The sequence below is a fragment of the Triturus cristatus genome, chromosome 11 (genome assembly GCF_964204655.1).
Source record: "Triturus cristatus chromosome 11, aTriCri1.1, whole genome shotgun sequence".
Lineage (NCBI taxonomy): Eukaryota > Metazoa > Chordata > Amphibia > Caudata > Salamandridae > Triturus > Triturus cristatus.
In genome coordinates this window covers 1,005,669,275-1,005,688,338 of record NC_140594.1, presented here as the reverse complement: position 1 = coordinate 1,005,688,338, position 19,064 = coordinate 1,005,669,275, and the positions used below count along the sequence as shown (strand labels likewise).

The 19,064-nt window shown below is 44.8% G+C and overlaps 1 protein-coding gene across 1 annotated transcript in view; it reads right to left on the bottom strand.

Annotated features, from left to right (window-relative positions):
• LOC146785832 (transient receptor potential cation channel subfamily V member 6-like) overlaps positions 1–19,064 on the bottom strand; it is a 304,076-nt gene that overhangs the window by 205,967 nt on the left and 79,045 nt on the right. Inside the window, exons 5-6 of the mRNA XM_085635166.1 lie at positions 9,928–10,013; positions 2,707–2,829 (exon numbers count right to left, since the gene is read on the bottom strand). Of these exons, the coding sequence (XP_085491292.1) occupies positions 2,707–2,829; positions 9,928–10,013 (209 nt within the window). The remainder of the gene's footprint in view (positions 1–2,706; positions 2,830–9,927; positions 10,014–19,064) is intronic.

The window sequence follows — 19,064 nt, the reverse complement described above, 5'->3', positions numbered from 1 at the left end:
CTGCAAAGGCTTACTTGGACAATACGTCTATGACCGTTAATAAGTATTGTGCTCCTTTATTGTGTCTGGAGAGACCTTGAAGACCGATGAGGTCTGCCTGCCATTGATAATCTATTTGCGCATTAACAATGGTGAGACTTCTCTTGAAACGCTCCAGAGCAGGCTTATCAAGTGAATATGCCTCTTCCCCAGACAGCCATTCCGCCACTAGCTTTCTACTTATCAGCTCTCACTTTGCCACTGGATTCAAGCAAGCCTGGCTGAAGACGGCTGAAATGCCAGAAACCGGTCCTAGGAAGCTTGCTTCCGGTCCAGGGAAGACATGGCTTGGCAGTTCGGGCTGGACTGTTCCCATGAGGCACAGGGTCAGACTGATTTGCATATGGCCATGTCTGAACTGGGGTGGCAGAGTGGGCTAAAGAACGGTGATGGATTAAACCCAGATCAGTTGACTGGGGGTCAGTGCTTGCAATGTTCAACACTCCGTCCATCATTTCCTTTGGTTTTGCTTTGTTCGCCATAAGTTGGCAGGGTATGCTCAGACGTGAGTCCCTTGCTCACTTTGCCACTGGATTCAAGCAAGCCTGGCTGAAGACGGCTGAAATGCCAGAAACCGGTCCTAGGAAGCTTGTTTCCGGTCCAGGGAAGACATGGCTTGGCAGTTCGGGCTGGACTGTTCTCATGAGGCACAGGGTCAGACTGATTTGCATATAGCCATGTCTGAACTGGGGTGGCAGAGTGGGCTAAAGAACGGTGATGGATTAAACCCAGATCAGTTGACTGGGGGTGAGTGCTTGCAATGTTCAACACTCCGTCCATCATTTCCTTTGGTTTTGCGTAGTATTAAACCCTTCAAATGGTACTAGTACATGTTCCAATATTCAGTTGATGAAAAGAAGGTGCACCAGGGATGGAGTCAGAGTCATCAAATTAGTCTAACAGTTTCCTTTATTGTAGGAAAATTCTTAAAAATTGGACATATGCCAACACGTTTCGTTCCCTTGAGGGAATTTCATCAGGGCTTAAAGTGTATTGTGAAAAATATTGCCTTTTCTCTTATATGTAATCCTTTACAGGAAGTAGCCTCTCAGGCATAGGTCCACAGTAAACTGATACAATCTCCTGACGAATCAGGTGGGAGGATATTTCTCCCTTCGGAAACGTTGGAAATATAAAGGGGATCCCCCACAGTCAGGGTCAATAGTATCCCAGTTAATCTCCTTGATAAGAAAGGTCTGTATTTCCCGCAAGTCAAAGTTCGGAAATCAAGCTCAATGTATGTGCATACAGTTTAAAGAAGCAAAATAAAATATTGTACTCACTTCTGAGCACACTGCTTGTTCAAAAACACCTCTGAGCTCTTGAGAGTTATTCAGATACAGCGACTTGTAACCACTGTCAGAGCTTGCTCCTGGCTCTCGCATGATGACAACATCAGAAGACGACCGGGCCGGTGACCCCATATCTTCCCAAACAGGCAAATTAGGAGTTGTTATAGATCGTTCTGCTTCATCCATCTTTGCCAAATTGTTTCGAGCCAATGCCTCATTACTGGAGGCCACTCTGCTACTTGATCCCTTAACAAGGGATATAAGTTGTGGCAAATTGTTGAGACTAAGATCTGCAAACCTCCAGCACAATTCTTCATTAAAACCTGTGACATCATGACCAGCGTCTTTAGAACTGGTCTACGGCAAAGCCTGGGCCATTGGCATAGGTGTCACGCTGCAGTAATATTTATCAATGGTGTTCACTCCGTTTGCATCGGGCATCTTTTTGGTGATGTAGTTGTACCTCTTCATAATGGAGATGGTTTTTTTTCCAGGAAGAGAGCAGGGAGCTTCTTATACGTATTCCCTTTACGAAAAGGGGGCATACTATTCTACATCACATCCTAGTCACATGGTCTTCAGGGGGTCGCAACAAGCCTGAGCATGTTTAGACAGCAAAAGGGGGCGTCCGCTCCTACATCACATCTTAGTCACATGGTCTTGAGGGGTCAGCTGAATAAAAAGATGTCACAACCAGGGTCATGTGCTTTTCCTGGTCAGGGTTCACTCGTGGCATCACTGCCATCACATGACCACTCAACCTGACTAAGGTGATGTCACACCCCATGTGACCACAACACAGGTCATGTGACTAAGGTGATGTCACACCCCATATGACCACACCACAGGTCACGTGGCTAAGGTGATGTTACACCCCACGGGTCACATGACTAAGGTGATGTCACACCCCACATGACCACCCCACAGGTCACATGACCCACACAGTTATGTGACCCGGATATGGTGTCACATCTGGTGCGGGACCCCAGGGGGCTGGAAGTCCCAGCCACATAAGTGACATCACTTCCGGGGCAGGAAATAACCATCTCAAATTATAACTGTAATTGCACTGTGCATTTTAAGTTCTTTCTCCAGCTAGTGCTGTAAGATACCCATATGTGGAATTCCTAGACTCCCCAGATGGCATTGCGGACCCTTTTAGAGCCCATTCAAGGTCTGTTATTTTTTTAGGTTTTTGTCACTTGGATTTAGGTCTAGTAGGAGGGCACCTTTGGTGTCAAACGGGTATCTACATTTTAAGCCTATTTCATACACATTGTAACAACTCCTTATCACGGTCTATGTGTTTTTCAAATCTGTACTGTACACTTTTATGGTTCAGATGAACAGAAATAAAGTTATTTGATGATAATACCTCTATATATGTCACAATCCATTGGTTCATTAATTAAAGGAGGCACCATGTCCATAATTACTTCTGCAACTTCCAAGTTGTTGTTAAGTAGAGCAATGTGCAGAATAGTTTCTCCTAGGCTCCCTGTAAGGAAATAAAGAGGTAATGAGAAATCTACTCACTTGATCCATCGTGCAATCACAAAACAAATTCACAGACACCAATTGAAATATTTATAGAATCAAAGCTAATTTAAAATTAGAATTGCATAACGTGAGTGAATGAATGAATGACCAAGTGTGCTGCTAGTTGACACTCATCCATTGCTATTACCCACTTAATGTCATGTAGAAGTGTTTGGTGATCAATGGCATGTGACTCAGGACTGCCGCAATGCATCACGGGTGGGCTATATGGTTAGTTTTGCAGTGAGCTAAAGTTGCGCGAGGTTTCTGGAAGCTCGGTCAAGTTTATGCCCAATTATGCTTTGTAAGTGATTTTTGACTTAACATGAATATCAAAAATCAATTAGTCTAAAAACAAAAAAGATTGTGTCCAACACAAGCATTTTTACTGTTTTAAAGAAGTCGAACTTATGCATTAAAGAACTAATTTCTAAAATTAAAAATAAATGAAATGTGAATGACATCGCATTTGTAACTTGGTATTTAACAAACGGCTGGGATACGGAATTGATTGCAAATGGCCAAATAGAATATAGAAATAGAATTATCTGAATCACTGAATGCAACCTATGCACGCTTGTAGAGAAAGGACCAAAGATGACTTCGACTCAACCATTGAAAACCACCCAGAAACCGTTGCAAAGGATTGTCAGATGCTCAAAAGAACAACAAACGTGATGTCCAATCACAACCTTTTTGGTAGTGGCAGTGCAAAAACTGAAGGACCAACACACCCAACCACTGAAAGCAAATAATAGTGACCAGGTAACTGTAAGAGGAAACCATCAACTAAGGTGATTGTGCAATAAGTTGCAACTTGTGTGATCTTGCTTCCAATTTCACAGCCCATTCCTTATTCTGTGGGTATGTTAGGCTACAAAACCAGAACGGCCCACTAGTCCAGCCAACGAATGTTCCCAGAGCAGTCGAAAGTCTTGTGAACCCCATGAACTGTAATTGTAACAATCACTAACCAATCACAGACAGACCATAAAGCCTTACCCACCCAGCGAAGGCCAAAAACATCACGTGGATTCTGCCAACTAGCTTTAGTGCCTCGGAATGCACTACAAAACCACTGCTGAGGAAAGTCAAGTAACGCAGGTTTACCAGTAAAAGAACAGCTCCTTGCAGTGCCCCTCCTCAACAAACCTACAACAAAACACAATGATCCACCAACACTATCACTTTAAGTGCCACAGGCTTCCCTACAGAGCACGAATGGGTGGCTCCTAGTCCATAAACAGAAGCCTCATCACCACTGCGAAAACACACAAGCAAATGTCACAGAAGCCACTCCAAGAAAAACTCAATCCAGTAGTATTAAATTATATGTCTCAAGCCTCAGAGATTCACCAATATCCAGCGCAACCATCAATAAATTGTTAATGGATAAGATAAATGAGATAAGACACCACATCAGTAGAACCACAACAACCACAAACATTCCCCCAATCACAGCACACAGAATTCAGACATGGGATATCATCAGACCAACATAGATGAGGATAACATTATGCCATCCAATATTTTTCCATCGACATAGAAGCACTCACTCCTCTCCTCAGCGTGTCAATCTGTCGTGCAAGCCATGATGTTTCTGCAGATTGCACATGTTGGACCCTACACCCTGTCCTTTCTAAAGCAATCTATTTCCATCCAGGTCTATGTCTGTTTTCCATAAAGCTCCAAAATAACTCAGATTAATACAATGAATTGCCCAATTTTTCTAACAACAAGACAAATGCGCCTTTGATGAAATTTTCCTGATTTAACACAAACCTTTTTAACATCCTCAGATTCTTCAGCAACAATAAACCACAGGAAATAGTTAACCTGAGATATCAAACAAGCATACCAGAAGGTTCTGCAGGGCCCAGGCCAACACATTCAGGAGAGGTTCCCATAGTTCGAAAAGTTATTTCTACGTTTAACAAGCATTTGCAATGCAGTCGGTCTCACCTTTGGGACCTTATATGTATTTAACTATGCAGCACATTAGCCTGGGTGCTGAAACATCTACTGTTCTTTAACATGGAGGGAAAGTAAGCACAAAACTGCGTGACACGCCAGGTATAGGAACACATGGAGAGAAATATTGCTTTCAACGAGAAATGGTATAGTGGTCATATCACTGAAAATACAAGTTTTGAAAAAAATATTATTGTCTTCGGGTGCTCATGGATGATAATTTCTATAGACTGGAATCTAGAGAATGCTAAAGTGATTCTGACCTCTACTGGTCGTTTTCTATAAAGACAGCTAAATAGAGGTAGTTGAACAGAAAAAAGTCCCTAAGCAGAAGCAGACAAGTCCTAGGGCTGATCTCCAGAGCCCACAAAGTACATACACATATAAGTATATACTAAAGTATATACAAGAGGTCTCGAATGCTCGACCTAAAAATACATGTCATACAGGGAAAGACATGGCACAGCAATTATAGCCTCTAGTGCCTTCCAATGGTATTATCTGTTTTGTCATTAATAAACAAGCATTTGGAATGCAATAGGTCTCGCACTTCCGAGAGTTTAAGCTATTAGCATTGTAGATGACAAAAACCAACACATAAATAAAAGACATTGTCATTTACAATGCCATTAGCTCAAACTCGCGTAAATGCGAGACCTTTTGCATTGCCAATGCTTGTTCATCTTTGCCAGATATTTAATATTTTATACAATTGAAAGCTGCTGCTTTGCTTCTAACGTTTAACATTCAATAATAAGCATAAAAGAAGCACCTTGCACAAGTAAAGAGACACAAATTATAAAGGACGCACAATAGCCGACAAAGAAACAAAAACACGGTGGTTCAAGAGTTACACACAAAAGGCACATGATAAAACACAGTATCTCTCGAAGTACACCTGAAATGCTGAAGTCGTGTACTCGTGTCAAAAGTTTCAACAGATGAGATGTATTGCAAAATGTAGGCTCAGAAAAAGAGGTGAGGGCTGTCAACAGGGAAGACTCTATGGGAAACGTGAAAGTCTGGGCTAATTTACGAGTCAAAGCTGCAGACAGTTACAGGTTTCTCCTTCGAAGTTAAGCATACTTTAAAATTCCATGTAGTGAATTTGAAATATTCTCAACACAGACTGCTTTAAGGACAGATAAAAATTAAATTCAAAGACACTAATACTGATTAGCTTCAGTGAGCAAACATAGAACTAGCCGAAAAGGATTAGAGACAAGACGAAAGTGTAAGGGTGCTTCTTGACTTGGATTGTGCTAGAACCACCAGTACACGTTTGTGGGCGTTTGAGGTATTGTAGGGTGTGGCATCAGGCATTTTGAAAGGTGACACTTGTAGAGCACGGGTTCTAAAGACTTAAACTGACCCAAACATTTTTTGTTTTGTACAAGCTGCGTCACCGCCTTTGCGGGTTGTCTATGGCCTCGCCTTTAGTGGCAGAATTTGAGAATTAAACATAAATGCAGAAAACAGTTCCCTTTGTGCGTTACTGGGTATAATAAAAACATGCGTGCATGACATTACATATACTATATCCTTTCATTATATCTATTAAAGTGACAAGTGCTACATTCCATATGTGATTACTCTTGAATACATTGCACACAGGGCCAGACTGGCCGTAGCGGGCACCGGGTGTTCCACCGGTAGGCCGCCAGGGTGTTGTCTGTTTTGGGCCCCTGGCGGTCGTTTTTGTTATGGGGGGGGGGGGGCAATATCGGCCCCTTTAACAAAAGCGGCCGAAACCGGCCATAGCAAACAGCTCGGCCGCACCCCCTCTCCCCACCAGAGTGGCTGGCCGAGCAATTTGGCAGGGCTGGTTTTTGTTCCCAGTCCGGCCCTGATTGCACAACCTCTTGTTGCATAATGCCAATGAGGAACATGACACCTCATGTAGATCAGTTCCCATTAAAGTGCCGCATATTATCTCTGGAACATGGTCAGACATCCCCTGTTGATGCAGCACGTTCTTTATCAAAAGCATTATGGTCCACAGTGTTATGTGGTTGACATCCGCTAATTCAGACGGTGGCAAACTTTCTAATCCCTTTTCTGTTATGTAGGCACTGATAAATGTGTGTAAAGAACATGCACCCAGGTGGGCCAAGGATAGGAATGAAGTTACACGTGCTGACTTTGGTTACGGGGGCAAATACCATGATCCTGATCTAAAGTGCCATATGCTTAATGGGACCAGGTGGTCAAATTAAAGTGTCCCGTGCACTGTGCAGTATTGTTTTCACTATACAGACACTGATATATGTATATGAGGGACACCTTCGAGGAGAGTGAAGATAGAAATAAAGTGCCACATGCTTTCTTTGATTATGGAAACAGGTTCCTCAGGCCGACATAAAATAGCGTATACATTGTTGAATGGGATTATCTCATTGGTACCCTGCGATATATGGGGGATGCCCCCTGGTTTCCTCAAATGGATAAAACTCCTTTAGTGTCAACCTACAGCCACGGCTCTCCCTAACGGGAAGCGCTCCCCCCGTTTGCAATCACAAGAGGAACACGGCAAGGCTGCCTGTTGTCTCCGATATTATTTGCCTTAGCTATAGAACCACTTGCAGCAAAACTGAGACAATTCCATAAGGAGCGAGCACTAGCATATCGCACCAGACACCTTTTAATATCACTCTACGCAGATGATGTCACTCTCTATCTTAAACATCCGCAGGATAACCTAAACCCACTTCTACGTGAAGTTACTGAATTTGGGGAATACTTAGGCATACACATTAATTGGACTAAGTCAGCCATATTCCTACTCACTGAAAGGCCATACCATACACACTTGACTATCCCCTAGAATGGTGTAACAAAGAGATAAAATACCTAGGGATTAAGGTCAGTAGGGACAAAAACGAGCTGATGCGCACCAATTACGGAAAGACCCTAGAAATCGTCATGGACTCCTTCACACGGTGGATAGCAATGCCGATGTCCGTGGCAGGGCGGATTTCGCTAGTAAAAATGGTTATATTGCCCGAGCTGCTCTATCTATTTACAAACATCCCAAATAACCCGGGGAAATTGTTTTTCTGGGCTCTGAGAAGACAAACAATCTGGCTAGTATGGGGAGGAAGACAAGCTAGATTTAAGTGGGAAACATTGACTCTTCCATTTTCACAAGGAGGGTTCAAAGTACCAGATTTCGAACTCTACTATTATTGTGCACAAGCACATAATACCACGTTCTGGTTCCACCCTCCTCCTTTTAGGCCACACTTAGCTGTAGAGATGGGTTACACGGACCCTAATCCCCTGTCGGGCCTCATCTCCATGCACCATAAAAAACGCAATGCAAATGCCACCACAGTCACATGCACCAACTCAGCCTGGAGGTACATAGCTACTAGACTGGATAGGCAGATGTTATACTCTCCCCAATTACCCCTGGTCCTCCACTCGGATTTACAGGTCACCTACGAGTGGCAATGCAGCCAAATGCTAAAAAAACTCCAAATAGAGACGTGGGGTGATCTGTACGTTGATGGGACATTTCTGACGAGGGAACAATTCTTCCGTGAGAGGGTACCCACAACTATGGAACTCTTTATGTTTGTTAAACTTACGCCACGCCAGAGTTCCTGCATGAACCACCAGTGGTTCCACCATTACATTAAATATTACAAGCCAAACCACCCCAACATGTAACTTCGCTAATTTATCATAACACGCAAAAAGCAACTGAAACTTGCAAATTAGCATCACATGCTGAATGGGTGATGGACCTTGGTACGCTAATATCTGAGAAGCAGTAGGAATTCTGCTGTAAGCAAATTGAGGCCATCACAGCCAATAGTAGGCTGCGTCTGATCCATTGTAAGTTTTTACATAGGTTATACTATACCCCTGTCAAACTGCAAAACTTCCGACTTAGGGATAACGACAAATGTGTCAGGTGCTGCAGAGACGGGGCTGGATTTATGCATCTAGCATGGGAGTGTCCAGCGAAATATCAATACTGGCAACATGTATTTGAAGCTATGTGACAGATGGGTGGTACGGCACTCCAGATGTCCCCAGATATCGCCATACTAGGGTACATCGATGAAGTAGAAACTGTACACAAGAAATATCTAGGGTTGGGGTTCCTGATCGCAAAACGCAAAGTAGCCTGCAGATGGGGTAGAGGGCGGGCCCCTAAATTCAAAGAATGGTTGCAATATCTCATAACATGGCAGCAACAGTCATTTACGTATGCAGAACTGCTCCCGCCTACTTCCAGGCTAAAAGACATACGGGATCCCCTGAAAACATACCTTCGGTCCTCATCAGTTGACACAGAAGGTACCACAAGCAGACAAGATGAAACAGGGTCTTAAAGGCTCAAAGGATAACAGTTGAGGCTGAGCCTCCCCCCTATCGCATACTAAAGGTATACATGGGCCCCCGTTACCGAACATACAATGGTACAAGGCGAGGCTGGTGGTGTAGGAATTTTAACCATCATACGTGTACAATATACATTATCTTATGACTTCGAAAAGATTTAGTATTAACACTGATGGCAATCTGGACGATACAAAAGTGTAACACACAATGCTTAGAAATGTAATCATTTAATGCTGTGACTAGGCGCCGAAAGTACTGTTCAATGCTCTGTAAGATTGGGGAGTCTTGCTGCTTCTTTGTGTTTTTTTTGTCAGAAAAAGTAAAATAAAACAATTAAAAAATAGAAAAAAAAGATTAACGTATGCATTTTTGGACCATGTGATTCGGTTAAAGCGTCACGTGCTCTGTGCAACAATGTTATTAACAGGCTTAAAGATAAGGTGGCACATTCTGATAGTGACCGCAAAAGAAATGTTGCGGTCCCAATACAGAATGGCATATGCTTGATAAGATTATATGTATAAAATATATATGTGTGTGTGTATATATATATAATTTATTTTTGTGCCTAAGGCAGGGGTTAATTTCACGTTCATATGTACTTCTAAACATGAAAATATTTGATTTTCGCCTCCACTTTCAAAGCTAGCACAAATGCTGCGCCTCCTCGCAACCGGTCCTCTCAGTGAACTCTTTGCAGACATATCATTTGCTCTAATGGTAATCGATTTACCTTTTACGAAAGGATCCAATTTTTCACTTTGCAGTAATGACCGCATTCCAGTAGCCTCATTAGTTCTTGCAGCTTTAAATAAAATACTGCCAATGAAAAGCATTACACATTACACAGGGGCATTTAAGAGCATGAACATTAAACAGACAGGAAATGATGTCATGAACTTTGAGACACAAATATCATAAGTTAAATGGACAGGTGCTGCTTGCATGCAAACGTACTAGATTTCCCTAATAATATTTTTCAGATTAACTTCAGAATTTATAACTGAAGTTAACGCATGTACTACTCAATAAAAAGTGCTCCATGTAAAGCTATTATAATATAAATTGACATGCATTTGGAAATCTTGAGTTAATATACAATCTGTTATACATTTCCACCAAACAAAAATAACCTATCCTGAAGTGCGAAACCAATCAAACTTGAAGCTTGCAGTTTATAAACTTCTTAAATACACTGGGTCTCTAAAACAGTCTCACATTATTGAGTCCTTGGGAGAAATGTACTTGTGGATCGACTCCAAAAATAAATAAATGTTCCTTGATAATGTGAAGACTTTTTCATATTCAATTTATTTCAGAAGAGATGAGGTTTAAGGGCCAGAGCTGCCGACCCTGGGAATGTGGAATAAGGTTTGAGTACAGGTGTCAGCTCCACATCTTGGGATTCTGGCCAAATCACCTAATCTCCCATGTGTAAGAAAATGAATCTGACGTCCAGTAATATAGTTTGAGGTTGTATGATAGAGGCAAGCATGGCAAAGTCACATGCGCCTCTACAACGCTGTCCCAACAATGAATGCGTATGAACAACACAATTCTTTAGCACACATACCTTTACGACACAATTTCATGGTAAAGGCATGCTTGATAAAGGGATGTGTGCACCCCGCCCTGCACCTTAGTAAAAACTACCCCAACCCCCCTGAGCCCTAAAAATGACCCCAACCCCCGGAGCCCTAAACACTACCCCGATCCATAAACACTAGCCCGACCTGACAAGCCCTAATCACTTCCCTAACTCCCAGCCCTAAAAACTGCCCCTACCCCAAGAGCCCTAAACACTACCCCGGCCACCCCCCAAGCCCTAAAAACAACTCAACTCCCCTGAGCCCTAATTACTACCCCGAACCCTAAAAACTACCCGACCACCTCGACGCCCCTGAGCCCTACACACTACCCCTACCGCTCGTGTCCTAAACCCTACCCCGACCCAAGCCCTAAAAACTACCCGAGCCCCCCTGAGTCCTAAAAACTACCCGACCCCTCCAAGCCCTAAAAACTACCCCAACCCATAAAAATTACACCTACCCCCGCAAAACCCAGTCCTACTTACACAACCGCATCCTTTCCCAATCCTTTCTCTTCCTGTGCCCATCCATCCCAGCATCTAGACCGCGCACTGCTTTAACCATGCATATGTGTGATTAAGGCAATCGTGGTTCAGCTCTCGTTATAAAAGCTGTTCCCATAATCTGGTGATCATGTAAAACACTCTGATGCCCCCTTAGGCCATCCTGACCCTATATATAAATGGAAAAAAAGCTTTTATTGAGAACTGGTTTTGAAACATATGGAGCCGGAGCTACCACATGCAAACTCACCAAGAAGACGTTATTGAGTGTAGAAATACCTCCCCTTCATAGCTGCCAAGTTTTCAGATTGCTTATGTGTGACATTTTCATGGTTTCAGTGTACTTAGGAGTGACATTCTACAGTCCAATGAGTGACACTTATCTTTTAGTCTTTGTATAGAATTTAAGACTTGCATAGTCAATGTGGTTTCTTAGTTGCAGGATGGGACCTCGTAACACTATAAATAGACAATCCATAATGCTCTATTGTGGAAACCAGGATTCAGTTCTGTCTCTCTCTATGAAGACGGAGACAGACAGACAGACACACGCACACACACTGCATTAACCAATTGAGTTTTCACAGTATAAAAGAGAGAGCGTATTTTCCACCACTGATTACTTGAAGTTGCATTTATCTTTCATTCAAAGGTGTGTGCATCATTTTATATGTAGTTACCTGAAGGCGAAAGACCAATAATCTTACAGAAATAACTCATTTGTGCTTTTTAACTATGTGTTTGCCCCACCCACCATCACTCTCTGATACTACCCACCCTTGCACTAATTTCAGAGCTCTCATGCTGGACTCACCTGTGCCTACCAGAAGTGACTGCCAAGGCAGGATGAGGCTAAGCCAGCAGAGAGCACATTGCACTGCAGGCCATTTTCTTGCTCTGCTGGCAGGCTTTGGTGGAATTAAGGTCACACCGCCATCAGCACTGTTGGGAGGGGCCTGTGGCAGATGCCAGGCAGGCTGGTTGGCACTTTTAAAGTGGGTGCTCAGCTGCCAGCATCAGACTAGACTACAGAGACCCCAATACACATCTGGAGGCAAGATGGTAGATAAGGCCTCTAAAACATGTTGACTTTTAAGTCAACGGCCTCCAGCGCCCCAAGCCCCAAACCCTAGGATCTGGAGGGGCTGGCTGGAGAGAATAAAAACCATGTAATCCAGCTTTTGGAGAAATCATACTAAGCCGCTTCTACTGCCCATCAGCATGACCATCTGCACCAGTGCCACACAGAGCATAGTGGTCCCATGGTGCCACCATGTCCGGCAGGCATGGCTGCAAAACACAAATTTTGTGATGTTGCTATGTGTGCCCTAAGTGGCTAAGGGTATGTCCAGACATGGGTCCGGTGCTCGCTATGCCACTGGATTCAAGCTTTCATGGCTGATGAGTGGTGATACCCCGAAAAGGGTCCCAGGATGCTTGTTCTGGTCCAGGGAGGACCTGGCTTTGCCTTTGGGTCTAGACTGTTCCCATGGGTAGCAGGGTCAAGACTGATTTGCGTATGGCTGGGTCTAAACTGGGTGATGTGACAAGCAAAATAATGATGGATTAAACCTAGATCTGTGACTGGTAGTGATCATTTGAAAAGTTTCAACACTCCGTACATTTTTTTATTTTGTGATGTTGCAAAGCACAAACTGCCTGGCTGTGCCAACCATTAGGCGCCACATGCCGGTAAACAAAAAGTCACCCCGTGGGGCTGTGTCCAGGATCATCTTCTTTTTACTTAGAGTGACACCAGATTGACGTGTCCCAGAGATGCCGGGCCACTTATTTATATACTGAAAACGTGCTGCTGGAGCATTTTACTGTTGGATACATTGTTACTAGCCCAGAAGAGCTCTCCTGTACCTGTCCAGCAGAGACCATGAGGAGCTGATAATGATAATGGTGGTTCGGCAAGCTGAAGTGCACTGGCTGCCTTATGTGGATGTGGAGTGGCACATCATAATGTTGATCCCAGAAGATGAAAAAAGTGTGACTATTGTGTTTTAATTTGTTGATGTGGACACCAGCACTAAAATGCGTTAGTCTAATCACTGAGGTGTGGTAGTTACCAGACGGGAGTGGTGTAATGCAAAGTGGTGAGCTCCTGTAGAGTATGATGGTGGGCCCCAGAGTCTACCACATCTCACAGATATTCATTGGACTGGGGGTGAATGGGAGGGTTAGAGTGCCACCTGGGCCACAGGAGATGCCTTGGCCAGCGCGGGTTAATTAGAGCTGGTTCTTCTCTCTTACCGGCTCCTTTTCTTCGGCAGCATTTCTTCTGACCTGGATTCTTTCTTATTCTGCCTGAATGATTCCTTTCTCTGGGAGTATTTTGGGAAGGGCAGAGACTACGGAAGTAGCACAGCTTCCTCGAGGTCGGTCTACTCACGACAGAGCTGTGCTCTGATACCAGTGGCACGAGAATCGTCCTGGCTGTGAGGCCTGACTCAGAGGGACTCCCTGGGCTATGGAGCTCCAGAGGGTGTGTCTGTCGCCCTGACAGGATGGCGCAGAGGCAGCTTTGTGCTGCATGCTTTCGGCCATTTCTTTGTGGATTACGGGAGTGCTGTGCCTCTCTGACTCTGCGGTGCATGACAGCCAGCTGGGATGCGGTGATCCTTTCTGATGGCAAAACAGTCACTACAGGTAGGACAATCTGTGTTACACAATGTATAGTTGTGCTGTACTTTTGTGATTGGTTGTTTCCTGACCTATGGCCTGGGCCTGTTCTCATCAGTTGTTGGTTTTCCTTTGTGCCCTCTGATTGGTTTTCAGGGACCATATCAATGCTTGGGCCAGTATTTAAGCTACCTGCATGCTGGGTTTTCGAAATTCATTGGTAACCATGGAAGGCAACCGTGCAGAGAAAAGATGGCAAATTGAGTCGGATTCAGGGAGTGAGCTGGAGGCGGGGCAGGCTACCCAGTCTGTTGGTGGCGCCAGCTTGCTTTCAGCTACAGAGGTGCATGCCATGATCAATGCGGCGGGTGCCAAGGCATGGGCAGCCAAGAAAAAGTCTAAAGCTAAGCATTTGGACAAGCCCGGAGAGTCTCACTCAGACTCTGATTCGTCTTCCTCTATGCCTGAGGCTGCGGGTGGAAAGTATATTTCCCGTGAGGAGTTGTCTCTTATATTGGACCGCATAAGGGCTAATCTTGGTTTAGAGCCATCTGCAGTGCCTGAGCAGGGGGAAATGTTTCGCCAGTATTCCAATCCTGCTGGAGTGGCTTTGCCTCTGAACCCTCTGTTTAAGGAGTCTATTTTTCAAAGGGGGGGAAGGATCCTGACCATTTCCAGGTCCACAGATTCATGATGAAGGCTTATGTCCTAGAACAGGGGGGGGGAATTGCCACATTCGGTGAAGGTGGATACTATCCAGGCTTCACGGACGGGGCATTCTTCCTTGACTGCTCCCCGTTGGATCAAGTGGATAGGAAGATTGATGGGAGTTTGAAGAAATCTTTTTCAACTGCTAATTAGGCTTTGAGAGCAGTGTCTCATGCAGCCCTGACTTTTCAGTCTTTGGTTAAGGATTTTGAGATTTTGTCTGATGCCCTGCAGGAGGGCTCGGACATTTCTGATCACTTGGTGAGCATGGAGCTGGAGGCTAAGCTGCTGTCTGATATTTCGGCAGATGTGATTAAAACAGCATCGGGGGCATCCAGTGCTACGGTTATGGCTCGGAGGCATTTGTGCTTGCAGGATTGGAAAGCTGATTTTGCAAACAAGATTGCTTTCTTAAAGTTGCTGTTTGATGGGCGCTAGCTGTTCGGTGAAAGACTGGCTGATGTTATTAAGAAAGCCTCTAAGGATAAGGTGCATACGTGGTCCTTTAGTTCCCCTGCTTCTAAATCTTCTGGGTCCTGGAATAGGTCTGCCTTGGACAGTAACACGGAGTCAAAATTCTATGCGTCAAGGAAGAGGAAATATCAACTGAGAAAGGGGAAAGGTCAGGCTTTCCTGCCAAGGCTGGATATTCTGAGCAGCAGTCCTGCCTATACTGTGGGTGGTCAGATTATGCACTTTTCCCAGGTCTGGGTGAACTCCATTTCAGATCTCTGGGTAGTGAACATTGTGCAGAACTGTTATTGTATAGAGTTCAATACTTGGCCTCCAGTCTCAGGTTGCATTCACGCACACGTCCCTCGGAGGCCGGAAAAAAGGAAGGCACTGCTCGATGGTGTCGCAGCTTTACTTTCCAAATGGGCGATTATTCCAGTTCCTCCTTGGGAGCGAGGACAAGGAATATATTCTGCCCTGTTTCTGGTTCAGAAGTCTTCAGGAGATTATTGACCAGTGCTGGACTTGAAAAAACTCAATGGGTGGGTTAAGACCATTCATTTCAGGATGGTATCCCTTCAACAACTGATTCCACTAGTGGCCCAAGGGTATTTCATCACAATTATAGACTTACAGGATGCGTATCTCCATGTTCCGGTACACAAGGACTTTCAGTGATTCCTCCGCTTGCGGTAGGGGGCCGTCACTTCCAATTCTGGGTGCTTCCAGTTGGACCAAAATCAGCGCCTCCAGTGTTGACCAAGGTTCTGGTTCCTTTGGTAGACCTGCTTCATCCCCGGGAAAAGCAGTTCAGCCTTATCTGGACAAATGGATTGTGGTTGCACCTTGCTTTCTGCAAGCGGAAACTCATGTTCAGATGGTTCTGCAGTTGTTAGAGGGACATGGGTTTCTGATCAATTGGAAGAAGTCCAACCTGGTTCAGTCCCAGGATCAGATGTATTTTGGGGCTCGTTTCTGGACTTTGGAAGGGAAAGTGTTGTTGCCCAACCCCCGGGTGTTGACCCTTCAGTCCCATATCTTGGAGCTCATGTCAATGTCTCATCCTCCTCTGTCCCTCCGGATGAGGGTTCAAGGGGATTTGGCAGCTTCTCTGTTTGTGGTTCCGTGGGCAAGGTGGCATTTAAACTTCCTGATGCATTTTCTCTTAGCTCATTGGAATCCGCAGTCTCAGGATATGACTCAGGTGGTGCCATTGACTGAGGTCATTCGTCACGAGCTATGACGGTGGCTGCAGCTGGGGAACTTGGAGAAGGGGGTCTCTCTGTATCATGTGGATCCAGTAGTCGTAACTACCGATGCCAGTGAGGCAGGTTGGGGAGCTTATTTGGGGTCCTACCAGGTCCTGGGGTTCTGGTCTCCAGTCCAATTGGAGGGAGCCTCAAGCAGTGAGGCTGGGTCTTCAGCATTTTTCAGATCTTGTTCGGGGAAGGTTAGTGTTGGGACGTACGAACAACATGACTACCAACAATCGGCAGGGAGGACGAGAGCCTTGTCTTGATCAGTAATCTCAGATCTGATTTTTGATTGGGCACAGGAGACGGTTCTTTCCCTGAAGGCAGTGTACATTCCGGGGTATCTTAATGTGTAAGCAGATCAGTTAAGCAGGGTGATTCTGTCCTCCCAGGATTATTGTCTGGCTCCCCAGGTCTTTGCCCAGATTAGCATTCAGTGGGGGGACCCTTTTCTGGATCTTTTTGCTTCTGCACAGAATTCTCTTCTTCCCTGCTTCTGTTCAAAGGGGCAGGGAGTTGGGGGCTTGGGCCGTGGAGGCGACCTCATGCCTATGGCCAAGGAGGTTACTGTGTGGTTTTCCCATGTTCCCTCTCTTACGGCTGTTTTCTTATTCGGGTTCCAAGGGAGAGGGCTTTTGTGATGCTGGTTGCTCCGCTATGGGTCTGCTCTTCTTGTTTTTTCCTGCTAGTGGAGATGAGGGTGGGCCAGGAGTGGGTGTTTCCGCTAGATCCATCTCTCTGAGGTACCAGGTTCTTCCCTTGAAATCCCTGGGTAGGCTCCGGTTGGTGGCCTGGCACTTGAACAGGAAGGTTTAAGGGCGCAGGAGGTGTCGGATTCTGTGGTGCTCTCTATTCAGGCCTGTAGGAGACTGTCTACCTGGACTTCCTATGCTGGTCATTGGGCTACGTTTGGACAGTGGTGTGAAGGGCATGATTGTGGGCCTTTGCATGCTCCTCTTGTTCTGGCTCTAGAGTTCCTGAAGGATAGGTTTGCTCTAGGTTTAAGTGTTTCTACTTTAAAGTTTAAATGGGCTGCCTTTCGTGCTTTCCGTGATCCCTGGAATAATCTGAACGACTCTTTGGGGTTGGTGGTTAAACTCTTTAAGGGGTTTGGGAATTTGCGGGTTCGTCCTGTATGGATTTGTCCTTCCTGGGAAGTATCCTCCCTTCAAGCCTCTGGAGACGGTGGATCTCCAGATTTTGACTCTGAAGGTTTTTTCTTGGTGGCGATTACCTCTGGTAGGCGCCTGGGGGAATTGGGTTCTTTGTCCTGCAGGGCTCCTTGTCTTTAAATTTTTGAGGATCGGTTGGTTTTGCGGTCGGGGCCTGGGTTTGTGCCTAAGGTCAATTCCGCTTTTTATTTGCAGCAGGAAGTCAGCCTCCTGGAGTTCTTTCCGGAGTTTCAAACGTTTCTTTATTCTTAAGTACAAGAGTAAGCAGAGAAGCGTCCCATCCACAGGAAATCCAGAAGCAACTGCCCACTGGAGAACCCTGCAGCTAGGGAACCAAAACATTCTTAATTCTAGAATTACACATAAGGCATAGTAGATGCCATAGTAGGTGGATACCACACACCTTCCCCCAAACATAACAATAAGAACAAAATAAGATAAACTTTACTTGCTGACATAGTCAAACAGTTTAGCAAGAACAGAACAGGTGCGAGAACTCCTACGCAGAGGAGAAACATTTTGGGAGTGGAACGTGCAAGAGCAACTCTATTGAGATTCCAAATGCGCCCATCATCAAGTTTAACAGCATTCAGAAACAACTTACTGACTTTCAGAGGAACAGAGAACTTATTTCCCCCACTTTTCTGTGTGGATAGAACTCTCACAAAATCACCTACATTGACTAACGTGTGAGCGACAGCATGCCTGGTGTCAAAGTTTGCTTTCATTTTTTCATGCTTAGCATTCTGACGAATCCTCCACTGAGGATCCTCAGGAACACTAATGTCAGCTCCACACCCTCTCATCCAGGATTGAAATAAGAGTGTGTTAGGTGTACGTCCCCTGAACATTTCGAAAGGAATTTATTCTGTCGTAGAATGAGGAGTGAGGCGATAAGCCACAACTCTCTCAATGATAGCATCTCTCCAATCACGACCTTGCTCTTTGGCCAATTGAATGGATTCTTTTGGGACCCGATTGAATCTCTCAACCATTCCGATAAATTCCAGATGGTAAAGAGAACATTTCTTATGAACAATACCTCTCTTTAGTAGAAAGTCTTCCATTTCCTTTGAGACCAGTTGTGCACCATTATCAGTTAGAAGAGTCTCAGGAAGACCTTCCCTGTAAAATATATTCTCAAGAAATGTTACTACATCTTTGGTCTCAATACTTTGGGTGATCTTGACCTCTGGCCACCGGGAATACATGTCCATTAGAACCAAAACATAGGACTGTCCAGACCTGGAGGAAACTGGTCCCAAGAGGTCAAGAGCAATATTCTGCCAACATCTAGAGGGAGGATTGCGAATAACCATCGGTTGGCTTCTGGTTTTGCACACTTTATCAGACAACATGCATTCAGAACAGTCTCTGATCAACCGTTCCACCAAGATATCCACTCCTGGCCACCAGAAGTGCATACAAACTCTCTCTTTTGTTTTTGATATACCTTGGTGACCTTCATGAGCCAAACAAATAATTTTCTCATGAAGTGAAGAAGGTGGAACCAGACGTGAACCCCTCCACAAGAGATCGTTAAGCAAAGAGAGTTCATGTTGGA